The sequence below is a fragment of the Citrus sinensis genome, chromosome 3 (genome assembly GCF_022201045.2).
Source record: "Citrus sinensis cultivar Valencia sweet orange chromosome 3, DVS_A1.0, whole genome shotgun sequence".
Lineage (NCBI taxonomy): Eukaryota > Viridiplantae > Streptophyta > Magnoliopsida > Sapindales > Rutaceae > Citrus > Citrus sinensis.
The window spans coordinates 1,554,200-1,568,321 of NC_068558.1; the positions used below are offsets into that span (position 1 = coordinate 1,554,200).

The 14,122-nt window shown below is 32.2% G+C and overlaps 2 protein-coding genes across 5 annotated transcripts; one reads left to right on the top strand and one right to left on the bottom strand.

Annotated features, from left to right (window-relative positions):
• Positions 1–7,834: 7,834 nt before the first annotated feature.
• Positions 7,835–9,758, top strand: LOC102617763 (beta-carotene 3-hydroxylase 1, chloroplastic-like). 4 transcript variants are annotated; one of them, XM_052436962.1, is made up of 7 exons: positions 7,835–8,490; positions 8,584–8,643; positions 8,729–8,800; positions 8,922–9,056; positions 9,265–9,397; positions 9,469–9,525; positions 9,620–9,758. In XM_052436962.1, exons 1-6 carry the CDS (start codon positions 8,113–8,115, stop codon positions 9,489–9,491), a joined length of 801 nt encoding a protein of 266 aa, XP_052292922.1. In that variant the 5' UTR covers positions 7,835–8,112; the 3' UTR covers positions 9,492–9,525; positions 9,620–9,758. The 4 variants fall into 4 exon arrangements, with proteins under 4 accessions (XP_052292922.1, XP_052292921.1, XP_006476510.2 ...); XM_052436961.1 differs by having other exon boundaries at positions 7,836–8,490; positions 9,249–9,397; XM_006476447.4 differs by having other exon boundaries at positions 7,838–8,490; positions 9,265–9,374.
• A 1,992-nt stretch (positions 9,759–11,750) lies between these two features.
• Positions 11,751–13,365, bottom strand: LOC102618613 (uncharacterized). The gene is made up of 6 exons (XM_006476449.4): positions 12,842–13,365; positions 12,633–12,747; positions 12,444–12,525; positions 12,314–12,365; positions 12,102–12,156; positions 11,751–11,995 (listed from the first exon to the last, which is right to left on the bottom strand). Exons 1-6 carry the CDS (start codon positions 13,205–13,207, stop codon positions 11,817–11,819), a joined length of 849 nt encoding a protein of 282 aa, XP_006476512.2. The 5' UTR covers positions 13,208–13,365; the 3' UTR covers positions 11,751–11,816.
• Positions 13,366–14,122: the final 757 nt, after the last annotated feature.

Below are 14,122 nucleotides of genomic sequence, written 5' to 3' on the forward strand. Positions count from 1 at the left end.
GTTGGGTTGGAAGGGAGCTAGTAGGCCAAAGGAAATACTTTCAACTAATGGTTTATGTGGCAACTTTCCTAAAATGAAAAGTTCAAAATACATATGATCCTCAAAATGTGTGATCTTATACCATTAGAGACTCTTAAAATCGTTGATGACATTGATTAGCCAAGAAAAGATATGTTGTGACAAATTGAAAATTAATTAATAATAACTTCTAAGTTCACATGATTAAATGAGGAATCTTTTATATGAGGTCCAGTAGAGTTGGCAACGATTTAACTAGCTAGCAAGGAAATTGTCGAGGGTCTAGTCAGATATTAAGAGCCCCACATGTTAGAGCCCTTTTTACACAAGTTGATATTGGAGCTAACATAACAATGATGTCTATGGCCCTCAAATGACATATAAATGTCAACAAGTGTATCTTAAAGACATTGAAAAGCTCAGCAGTGGGGCTGCATCTCCATTTGATTTGCGAAAAGCAGCAGGTCTTATCTCGTAAAGAATTTTTCACATTCTTTCAGACCAGAGATGGAAACCCTATTGAATTAAGATTGTTGCATCAGTTGTTAATTTACAGCTCAGATACCTCCAGTGATGCCCCTACAAACATTTCCATTATAGGGCCTATATGATGTAAACTTTTTCCACCCTTTATCAAAAAAGGAAATGAAAATAACCTTTCTATTTCCCTGCAGGAAGAAACTCAACAAAGTGTGATAATAATAAATTATCATAATTGGATAAGGCTAAGATGGGAACAACTATAGAGATATTCCATTAGGTCTCTAGGTCCCTATAATAAAAAAGGAAGTGAGTTGAGGATGATATGGATCACACCCAATTGAACAAAAGCGATCTGTGGAGACCTCCGTGTCTTCCCTCTTTTTCGGACGTGCTACTTTTGTTGTTTTGAGGTAGGTGCAATATATATGCACGATGCCTCATTTCATTGCAAATGGTGTGACGCTTACAAATTTCACTATCTACAATTATAAATGTCAAATACAATCTTCGAGTTCTATTGAATTTGACTTTTGATTATTGCGACGTCTCAAATACTTTTGATGTTTAAACAAGATTAACGCCTTAGCGGGTGGCGTAGCTTTATTCAGAGATTTTACAGAATGTTCAAAATCAAGAACCAAGGTCGAGGAAACAAAAAAGGTTGACCAAGTTCTAGAACCAATAGAAAGCTCTGCTGTGTTGTCTTTTTATCCACTTCAAGAAATGTTGGGCTTTTTGGAATCTGTAGTTTCGCCATTAACCGGCCCAAAAAAATATCCTTGCCCATCATTAATTCACTGCTATCAAAGGCTCATCACTTCCTTTCATCTTTGGTCAGCGCGAAGAGCGGCAAATCGGCCTTGAATCATGATGATTGCGCATTTTGTGCTCCCCGCGCTGCTGGCCTGCTGCATAAGTCATTTGTTAATTACGTAACTAAAATCCGATCAAATAAAGGTACGAAGCTTTGTTTAGTACACACTATTAACTTTTATTTCGCTATCACAATTTTTTCCTTAGCACATATAATTTAAAAGTTGTACTTCAATATCAAATAAGACCTAAGATCATCTTACAAATCCACAACATATTCAATGTTGGGAAGTGGAATCATTGGAAGGGAAAGCATGTTATATTTTATATTTCTCCTCTTTCCATCACTAGCTTGAAAAACTGAAAACGTTGAGATTGAAAAGATAAAATAAACATAATTTTCTAAAAAGTTTGAAACTTTATTAATGAAAATCTGAATAAAAAATAAAAATAGGGGTTTTGGACCCATTTTACATTAACCTTAAATATCACGAATTTATCAAAGTAGGCAAACCTAAAATATTTTTTTATAATAAAATTCTCCTAACTAACGTAAGAAAACCAAAATAAACAACACTTAAATCCAATAAAAAAGAAAAGATAAAAATTTTAAAAGCAAGAGGCTAAAAAAAAAAAATCTTAGACTTGTAAAACGAGTAGGGCAATATGGCAAATACCCTATTTTATTATCTATCAATTTCTTGTCTATGCCCTATTTTATTTAAAAATGTTATTACCTCAATAATTTTTGAGAAAAAATATTTAATTAACCTTTTTTTCTCTATCTTTTCTCAATTTCAAGAATTCTCATTAATACATTCATATATATTCTTTTACCTACAAATAATTGGTATCACTAACTAAGAGCATCTTCAAAAGGCTCTATGAATTTTACTCTTCAAATATTTATTTGCTTACCTATGTGGCAAATAGAATTATGGAAAAGTGAAAAAATATATTATTCTCCAAAAGACTCTTTAAATATAAATGAGTTAATATTATTTTAATTAAATAACTATTTTTTTAAAAGAAAAAGTCAATAGTAATTAAAATACATCTCTCTCTTTCTCCAGCAAAAATAATAAAATATAAATTGAAGAGGGAGAAAGCAACTCTCCAAATTTAAAGAAATATGATCATTTCTTATTTGAAGAATTTTAATTGGAATGTCGTTTGGAACCTTAAATGCTGACATGACTCTTCCAATAAGTCATAAAATCCTATTTGAAGAGTTTTTTGGTGATACTCTAAGAGCATCTCTAAAAGCCTATATAAAATTTACTCTTCAAATATATATTTGCTTACCTATGTGGCAAATAGAAAGGTGAAAAAATATAATATTCTCCAAAAGACTCTTCAAATATAAATAAGTTAATATTATTTTAATCAAATAATTATTTTTTTAAAAGAAAAGTCAATAGCAATTAAAACACTTATCTCTCTTTCTTCAATGAAAAGTAATAAAATATAAATTAAAGAGAGAGAAATTAACTCTCAAAATTTGAAGAGATAGAATAAGTTCTTATTTGAAGAATTTTAATTGGAGTGTCTTTTGGAGCTTTAAGTATTGATGTGGCTCTTCAAATAAGTAATAAAATCTTATTTGAATAGCATTTTGGTGATGCTCTAAGATGAACAAAACCTATCATTTAAAAATGAACATGAACAAATTTTTATTAGCCATGAAAGTTAATTAATATGAATAAATTAATTTTTACCAAATACAAAAACTAATGAATATCAAGAAAAAGAATTATTATTATATATAAAAGCATGAAAATCATGATATACTAAGAAAAGCCAAAAAAATAATTCAAAAGAGAGTGAAATTGAGTATTAACTTTGTAAAATGTTAAAGAAGAGAGAGAACATACAATTACAAGATAGAGAGAAAGAGATTAGTGAAGAGTAATTTTGATATTTTTAATTTTTAATATTTAATAATGAATTTATTTTGAAAAATAGGTGTAGAGAGGAAGTTGGTGGGTTCAAATAGTCCCCACCCTTTTCCAAATGTCAATGGTAAGATATTATTCAAGATAAGCCTTGAAAATAAATGTGCTATACTGGTTGCAGTAACTAGTAACAAGATCAGGGGCTTGGTCACCAGGTGCTATTGCTGTGGTTTTCCAAAGCCTTTCATTCTATCATAAAACATTGTATTATAGAAGTTACTATCGGACACTTTCTTCTTTGTTAATATAGCATATTAAAAAAAAAGAGTTGGACTATTGGCACCCCTTGATTAATCTCATAAATCCCCTATTATTATATTACAATTAGTTTTAAGGACAAATTTAACTAGAGTTAAACCATTTATATTTTCTTTCTCTCCTCATTTTTATTTTGCTTACCCAATATAAACTTTTTTATTATCATTAAAATAATTTGAATTTAAGAAGTAATCATCTAAGCCAAAACAAAATTATTGTAATAAACGTAATAACTTAATTAAGATACAACATAAAGGAAAAATAAATTAAATAAAATTTTATCACATTGCAACTAATTTTTTAAGGATTCTCAAACTAATAGCTGAACCTAATGAACCCAAAATTTATAGGTAGGATAAAATTATATTAAACCCATAAAATATTCATTATTTTCTAAGTATAATGTTTTTTTTTTACTTTTTTTTTTTAGATTTCTTTTCTTTAGAAATTAAATAATAAAGAAAGTTTGAAGAGAAGAATATAGATATTAAGACTGAAAGAGTAAGAAAATTATTAGAAACTGAAAAATTCATAAATAAAAAGGGTGTTCATTAAAAAAAGATATTTTTAGTATTAAATGAAATATAATTGAAAAAGAGTTTTAATAGGATTCTGGAGGGGTGCTAATAGTTCGACTAAAAAAATGCTTTATTAAATAATACAGTAACACTTGGTTTTAGATGTACACTTTCGAAAATTCGATCATTATTACTTACGGTGCGTTTATCAATCGATAATTAAAATATGTTGGAATTCAAATAGGGTAACTAATGATAATCGAAATCAAAATGAGCTTATACCACTTTGTCTTCGAATTTAAATGCGTTGTTATAAGTTACTAAAATGATTTTAATTGATTATTTTCAATTGTGATTACTATTATTATTCAAATAATAATAATAATAATAATAATAATAATAATAATAATAAGGGGAAATATCCATCGTCCACCCGTTTTTTTCAACTTTTTAAAAAATATACAATTCTTTTTTTTTTTGGCTGGAATTCACCTAAAGTTACATTTTGTTTCGTTTTTCCACTTCTATTTGGAATCCGTTAAGAAAACTAACGGAAACTTAAAAAAATGACCATTTTACCCCCAAAACGAAAATTATAATTTCACCTTAAAATGCTAAAAATAATCAGATTTAATGATAATTTTACTTTCTTTATTAACTGATGGGGAAAATATTTAGATTTAATTTGATTATTTATTACAATTTTTAGGGTGAAATTGTTATTTTCGTTTTGGGGGGTAAAATGGTCATTTTTTAAGTTTCTGTTAGTTTTCTTAACGGATTCCAAACGGAAGTGGAAAAGTGAAACAAAATATAACTTTAGGTGGATTTCAGCCAAAAAAAAATTGTGTATTTTTTTACAAATTAGAAAAAATGGGTGGACGATGGATATTTGCCCTAATAATAATAATAATTTAACAATAAAAATAATTATATTATTATTACTGATAAATTTATTATTATTGAAAACTATTACAAGAATAAGAATAATAACAATAACAATAATACAATAATATTTTAATTGAGAATACAAATGAAATTATGAAATTTAGCTTAGGGTAAAATTGGGAGTTCAAGGAATATGAACATGATCCTTAATTCCAAAACCGTGTAAGTCTCATATGTTTCATTTTCATTCTTACTTCTATTTTAACAAGTAAACACCATAAATCATTTCTATTTTAGATTTCAATTCTCCAATCTCACAAATAAACACATCATTAATGACAAATAATAGAGTTTGGTAGGGATTGAAGGATGCCATTCCAACAAATTTAAGTCCTCTTAAGTTCTCTTATATGCATGTGTGAGAATGATGGGGTTTTTTTTTAATTAAAAAAAAGGGGTTGAAGCATATACCCAAATTTCTTGTCACTTTTTATCGACAAGCATGTTTATCAATGTCAATGAAATAATCTCATATGAGTTGGGAATTGGCTAAGAATATAAATTTGAAACAACTGTCAACTCATAAGTTAAACTTTTAATACGAATTAGGCTTATGATGTGTAAGCTAACTTAAGAGTAGAAGCTCGCGCTGTATTAATACGTGATTAAAAAAAATATGAGTAGATCTCAGATTATTTCCCCACGTGCCAAGGACAAGATGTGACCAATTTACAAGTGGAGGTATCAAGCAACTAATTCGACATAAACTGAGATCTACAGGTCAAGTAGATAATCCCACGAAACTAGCACATGGCTTGCCTCACCATTCATAAACAACTATCAAGTTAGGCTGCAAAGTCCGTTTATACAGATTCGGCACTAATGCCTTCAATATATGAAAGGAAACTTATTTTTGGATTTCCTCTAATTTCCACTTCAATAACTACAGGCAGAATTGATTGAATACAGCATAAACTAGACAGCTACAAAGTTATAAAGCTTATAATTCATAATTAATGTAACTTTCCGATATTATTTTGACCCTTTTTTTTTCCCTGAAAGACATATTGTCTTACACAACCTTCATAACAACTTATTGATTTCATTCCATTTGTGTGATTCCGATAACTAGCTATAAGAATACTGGTTAAAAATAATTTTGTAGCGGAAATATTTGCATTCTCATATAACATATAGAATTAACATAATGTAGAAATCCTACATTTACTTTTCCGTAGAAGTAATTTAGTTTCCTAAGTCACGATCCATCATTACTAATCTTATTAGATCACAAATTGTCATCAATGATCTTATTGAATCATGATCTATCAATCATAATCTTTCAGGTTATGAATTAAGTTTGATCTATATTTAACATGTGGACGTCTTTATCACTATTGTAAGCAACTAGCTGTTGAAAATTTTTTCTTTCAAAGTTAGAGAGAAAAATTATTTTCTCCTTTCTGTATATTATGGCTCCTCTATTTCCTTTTCTGGATACAAGCATTTTTACATTATTTTGGTAGAAATCCTAAGCTCCTTATTTATTTTTATCCTATAAATAAAAAAATATTTAAATTAAAAGATAAGAAAAAGCCCAAAAAGTGACGTTGCACTTGTTCTTATTACAGGGACCCACATTGTAGAGTAACACAAAATCTTTTTTCATGCAAGCATATTAAATAAAGCATTCCACTAAATAATATATTTATACTTTTAATCCAAATAGGTAGTTATCTTACTTATTATTCCAGTAGTGGTTCATTCAACTAAATGAGCTAACCCAGAGATCATATGGATACATACAATAGTGGTTAAAATAATTAGGTCTGTAATTAAATTAGTCCAATTATTTAATTATGAATTTACTCCATTAAAATATTGGAATCGAGGTGCATAATTGTATCCTATATAGGATGGTGTTCTGGAATAATAATTCGACTTATGTCACATTGACTTTATTTATTGACTAATCATTTGTGTTGACCATCACTAATTAAATTGATATTTCAATTGTCCAATCAATTTAATAATATCTTATTTCTTGACACTCACTAATTTTCTTTAATGATCATTTTGAACATATTAATTATGTTGACATACTTTGACTAAAGAATTCTATGATCAAGTACCTAAAACTTGTCAAAAGATGTGTTGTACAAATTCTATATGATTAATCTATAATGTCACTACTTATAATTGCTTATATCAAGATACTCGCTAATCTTAACTACAAATATATGTTATGCTCATTGGTAATTCAAATGAAATAACAATCATAATATAAAAACTATAATTAACTCAAGATTAACATTGCAATAAAATCAATGCATGTGAGATTTAATAAGTATGATAGTCATATAAAGATTAATTAAATTTCATATGTGATCGAGTTCAATGGAGTCAAACTATATCATTAAATTCATACATGATTAAGATAAATTATTTAATAAATTTATTACAGTTTAAACATAAATAAATTGCCCAACTTCATTTATCAATTACAAACTCAATTCATAAGATAAATTATTTAATAAATTTATTACAGTTTAAACATAAATAAATTGCCCAACTTCATTTATCAATTACAAACTCAATTCATAAGATAACTTATATTTATTTTGTTTGTGAATCCATATAATGGTCACATAAATACATATAATATGATTAAACCGATATTGTTTAAAAAATTTATACAATTAAAATATCAGAAAAAATATCCCAAATATTTTATTAAAAAAATATATGTATTATAAATTAATTAATTAATATACTTTAAAATCACGTAATCCCAGCAAAAAATAGAACATAAAAATATATACACACCACGGTAATCCAAAAGTATAGGGCATTGAGGTAAATAGAAACATCAAACCAACCGTTGGATGGCAAAACCTCCCGTCAAATCAAAAGCAAGGGCTGAGTAGTTAACAAAAAAATTTGAAAGATTTGCGCTCTGTACGACCCACCATCTTGGTTTCAGGTTCAAGCCAGCTTCTAGTTACTTTCCCAGTAATTTAATTTCTTCTCCTTAAAATAGCTCGCAGTTTAAAAGTTGAATCTCTCAAATTTTCTCTGTGTGTGTACACATTTAAACTTGCGCGCATATATTCGCTTAAATTCAAGAGTCAAGATTTTGAATTTGTCTCCTAAAATAAAGCCTTTTGATTTGAGAATCTATGGCAAGTGGAATGTCATCAGCCAATTCAAGTGTTGTGACATATCTTCTTGGTCGTAATACTTTCTTTACTGGAAAAGCAATATCCAAAGCGATAATTCCTCGATCATCTTTAAGGCAGGGAACCCAGAAGAGGAAACCGAAGAGCTTGAGTATGTGCTTTGTCACAGAGGATAAAAATGAAGGTACTACTAAAGTTGAGAAGAAAACTTTTGTACAAGCACAGAATGAGATCAAATTTTTCTCGCCAGCAGAAGAGAGACAAGCAAGAAAAAGATCAGAGAGACAAACCTACCTTGTTGCAGCAATCGTGTCCAGTCTTGGCATCTCTTCAATGGCTGTTTTGGCCATACATCACAGATTTTCATGGCAAACAGAGGCACTGATTCACCTTTATTAATTTTTTCTTCTCTTTCCTTTTCTTTTTATTTGAAGAAAATTCAATTAATAATTTTGTCCCTTCGCCTTCCAGGGTTGTGAGTTGCAGCTTCTAGAAATGTTCGGTACATTTGCACTGTCTATTGGGGCAGCTGTAAGTTAATATTGTACTTCCAATGATTGCATCGAAATTTCTGTTGTTGATGCTGAATCTTTCTCTGTTGCAATTAAATTTGCAGGTAGGCATGGAGTTTTGGGCAAGGTGGGCTCATAGAGCTCTATGGCACGCTTCATTGTGGCACATGCATAAGGTCGGTTACTTATGGACTAATTAATAGTAATTATCAATTGGTGACTCTCAGAAGTGAAGCCGCTTTTTTTTCTTTTTCTTTTTTTCCCGCTCCCTAAAGTTTGCATCTTGGAATTTTGCAGTCTCATCACCAGCCGAGGGATGGTCCTTTCGAGTTGAACGATATTTTTGCAGTAATTAACGCGGTTCCTGCAATTGCTCTGCTTTCTTACGGCTTCTTCCACAAAGGCATCGTTCCAGGACTCTGTTTCGGCGCTGTACTTGCCTCGTCCTTTTCTCTCTGACTTAGATTTTTCTTTTCCCACTTTAGATTAACATCGTAAAATTTTTCCAAGTCATCGGTGGATCTAATATCCCCTGAACTGATCTCTAATTTGGCGCCATTATTATCATTTTTTGTTTGACACGTTTCTTTAAGCGAGTTTCACGCGATTAAGATTTTAATCCAGGGTCTGGGAATTACAGTTTTCGGAATGGCCTACATGTTCGTTCACGATGGACTTGTCCACCGTCGATTTCCTGTGGGACCAATCGCTCATGTCCCTTATTTACGTAAAGTCGCTGCAGCACATCAAGTACTTCGATTACCCATTTCCATGTACGTCCTGTAAATATCTTAATATCACAACATTTACACTCATGTATTTCTCTTTTTCCACGTAATTATAGCTTCACCATTCGGAGAAATTTAATGGGTTGCCGTACGGGTTGTTCTTGGGACCTCAGGTAAGACGTTAGTTGGTTTTTTTTTTTTTATTCACTCTCCAATATTGGAAGGATGGCATGAGGTTATATTGAATGCATGTGGCCTTGTATTCAGGAGCTAGAAGAGGTGGAAGGCACGGAAGGATTAGATAAAGAAACGTAGCTAAATTAAGGCTCAACTGTATTTTTAAAAGAATTTTAAAATATTTTGATGTATTATATTAATTATATAACAAGTAAATAATCTTATGATATATCTGTATTTATTTTGAAGAATCAACATATAATTGATGATTATATAAAATTTTAACTACACGTAACATATATATATATTAATTAATTATATTTAATAATGTAATCTAGAATTTCTCATATTTTAAGTAGTGTGAAGCGATGATGTCCGTTTGTATTTTATTTTTTTTTCGCAATTGATCATATTGTGTTCCACTTATACGTATAATAAGAGTCATTTTTCCTATATTATTTTCTCGTAATAATAAAATGAAGACCTGAAAGTGTAAGACCTCGCAGTTGACTTGAAGTAGAAAAGGAATGGCGGTTAATAAATAATGTAATACTACTATATGTTAACTTTCATAACAAACGAAACCAATCAAAACAACAGAATCATACCATAATCCAAAACAAAAAACGCTAAAAATGGAAGTCATTGACAATCCATTGTCACAGCAACCGCACTACGAAATATGAAGCGACCCAATTTGTGACCAAAAAGAAACTTGGTGTGCGCGGCATCGAATTATTGTCTCAAGTATATGTTTGTTCGTTCGTAGAACTATATAAAAGACGAAAGTGTAAATCTGTGTACGTAACATTATGATATCGTGTTTTTAATTAATTGATAAAAGATGTCAACGACGTAGCATACGTGTCGAAAGTCAGTGATCCCCGAACTTTTGAAAAAGTAGTATAAGTGTGTGGACGACTTCGGTCGGTAACACGAATGCGCAACGCAAAACACGTGGACCATAAGTAATGCAACATCAGTGCTCGTTGGATGATTCACTTCACGGGTGTCTTTGTGTATCACCTAAATGAAGTGGCACATGCGTAATTGCTTCTGTCATTTGCCCACAAAACCCTCACAGTTGTTGCAACAATTTGCCTTAAATGGCGACTCTTGTATCTTGTGATCAGCTTAATTAGAAACGGAAAGTTGAAAATAATTTGTAAATTTTGTAATAACAATTTAGATTTTCAAGTAATTTCGTTTTCTCTCTTAAATTGAAGAAGTGTCTTCAAAGCTTGGGAATTGAAAACGTGCAAGGGACAAAAGCCTTGCAAAGAATATCAATGAGTGTGACAAAATGCATGAGACGTGCAAAGCAACGATGACGGCGACACAAAGTTTATTGCCAGCGGGACTAATGGAGTACGTGGGTCCTGCCGGCAACAAGCCTAAGCATCTCTGTCCGAACACAGGACTCGAAATTTGAAAATTTTCGAACTGGGCCAACCCAAAAGATATTAATGGGACAGAAATGAGTGAATTTGGGCCCAAAAATAATGCACCTGGCCTTGAAAATGAATGTCGTCAAATCCAATCCAAAAGCCACGTTTACATTCGTATCAACGAACAGGTCGGTTTCTAGAACTTGACTTGAAAATTCCCGAACTTTACTGCTCTCGTCTTTAAGTTGGAAACAAACGACGGTGTCGTTCGCTTTCGCTTTGATTCAAGCACGACATTCGCAGTCGCAGGTTCAGTTACAGCTTCTCTCGCTTTTTTTTTTTTTTTTTGGTCTCTTCGTCGCAGTTCGTCGCAGGTTTAATTTTAAGATATGGATTTTAACCTGACAGGGTTGCTATTTGATCGGCGTACATGCGTGGAACTAGTGCACTGTTGTCTGCAAAATCCAAATTGAAACCAATCTACCTTGTCACAGGATCAAGAGGTATATGTTCCCTGCTCTCACCTTTGAATTTTGATGGCTTTATTATAATTATAATTGTGTAAGAACATTGTACATGACAACAATGTGTTTGTGGAAACTGGAAACCAGGTAGAGTGGCCACTACAACTCCAAAGAAGAAAATCAATGAGGATTCTCCAGAAAGAGGACTAATTACAAAGGAGGAGGCCGAGCCTACGGTAGCTTTCGGCAAGCCGCCACCCCTTCCGCCTGTTCTTGGGCCACTGGTTGCTCTTTCATGGCTAGAAACATGGTCGAGTCGTGATGGGGATGATGACTGATGTGTAATGTGAAGCTATGTTATTTGCTGTACTTTTGCAGTGACATGCATGTATAAGTGTATAATATATAGACTACTTTTGCGAACTGTTGTTTCTTTTACTTGGAAAAGATCTTTAGAATGTAAATGAGAATGTTGAATGCTAAGCCAAGTAATCGAGCGATGAAATTCCACATATTGATGTAGCCTGCTAGAATTGGCCTGACGAAAGGCGCCAAAAATATAGTGTAAGCTTTTAGCAGGAATGTCGATATCACATGAGGACTATTTAGGAGCCCTGCCAAAGAGAGTGTGTGAGCAGTGTACAGTGGAGTCAGATTCTTTAGAATAATGATAAGAGTTCATTCTTGGTTTTGAAATATCGATCATGTCTTAGAACTTACATTCAGTGGCCTTTGGGAAATCATCAGACAATGAAGTCAGATTCTTCAACAAGGTCTGAATCCATCAAACAGAGTGACCCAGAAATATAATTAAAAAAAAAATTATTATAGAATAAATGTTCTTGTTACGGGGCATTTCGATATGGAAGCTCTTGTTTATGTTATATTGTAATATATATGAATGCTTTAAGAGTATTTATTCTGTTGATTACCAGCACTATGCCTCCTGGTTTGATTGGTGACTCGATCACAACTCGAGCTTTCCTGCACATTAATTATTATATTAGTGGTATGCTCTTGTTTACTTATGAAATTGTCATTTGGTAGTGTGTTTGATACTACTTTATTAGTAGTGTTTCCCCCTCTAATGAGCATTCGTAGAAGCTGCATCCTCTGGTAAAAGGAACTTGCTTTCCTTTCCATTCTGCCACGGAATAGAAGATATCTTGAATTTGTTACATTGTTCATGGATAATGTATTATTGAAGAGAGACACAGATAAATATTATAGGGAATGGCAGATGATACTTACCTAAGTGCCAATTTATTCCTGCAGTGAACTCATCCCCTTCACAAACTTGTTCAACACTGAACTTTACATTCTGACCCATGCTTGTCATAAGTTGTTCAAGGAATTGCATAACCTCCTGTGGTATCCCATTTTTAGATCCTTTTGCAGTAAAGAACCAACGAGGCCTATTTTGCTTAATTAAAGAAACCTATAGAAAATTATAGATATACCTTCTTCCCTTGAAATGGTTTAGGAAAGGAACAATCCTCGAAGCAACAGTCGTCTGAAATGTAAGTCTCTAATCGCTCCAGGTTCTTCTCATTGATGCATGCATAGAACTCTCTAATTGTGTTGGATGCCGAAAATGGAACAATTTCAATACTGTCATCGCTTGCTGATGGGACAAGAGTTGAAGGTTTGCATTTAGCCAGACTTCTGATGGAAATCCCATGGTGTTCTATCTTGCTTGTATTCTGCATAAGTTGACACGATATTTTGGAGGGCAAAGAATTGAGGACAATTCCATTTCCCCCCAGTGCTCTGAAGCACAATCTTTGCGTTTGGGCTTGCCCTGAGAAATTGATGGAAGCAGACATGTCCTTTCTCACAATGATTGAAATGGGAAGGGGATGATTTTGGTTTTGGAAGATAAGGGTAATAAATTATTGTTTTCATAGAACGATTGGAGACAGAATGTGGCAAAGAATAAAGTTGGTTAACGTGTCTTTTTGTTCCTTGAAACATTAGAAGAGGAATAATCAGTCGCTACATTTTCATTACAGTCCAATGTGTCATGCCTTGGCATGAAATCAAAGAAGTTATGCTCGCCTGTAGGCCTTTTACAGCCAGTTGCTGAAAAACAGACAAGGGAATCCGCATCATTATAGTTTATAAGAAGTTGCCGAAGAGCACAACGGCATACAAAACTTACGGCACAGTACACACGCACGCGGCCATCAGAGTACAAGCCAAACTTTCTGGAATCTGAAGTAAAATACTAGCAGTAAAAAGCGTTTGCAGTAATATCTATTATCTAATTGAAACTTTGAGAGCTGTTACTTGTTGCGGGCTGGATTTGCCTTTATGCCACAAGGTCACTAATTTTGAGCGTATGGGTCTGTAAGCAACTTAAGTCCGGCCTGCGGGATTTATTTTGGAGGTCAATAAATGATCAGTTCTGTTGAAGTTTCTTATTCGAGCAATCTTAGATTATATGCAAACTTTTCGATGGAAATTATAAGCAGAATAGTTTAGCAGCCTCAAATTTTGACCTGATTATAAAAACAAAAACAGGTGACATAGAAGGACGTTGCGTTGAGGGACAAGCCAGCGAGATTATTCAGCCGTATGAGAAATATGTCGGAACCAGTGTACTGAATATACAATACCAGTATTGCGTGTGCATCATTATTATATTTCTAAGCTCTTCCGGCGCCATTCAAAAATAAAAATAAAAATAGGAGGATAGCTGGCAGATTGATTTCGAGGAACATAGCCCCCTGTTAAATAAT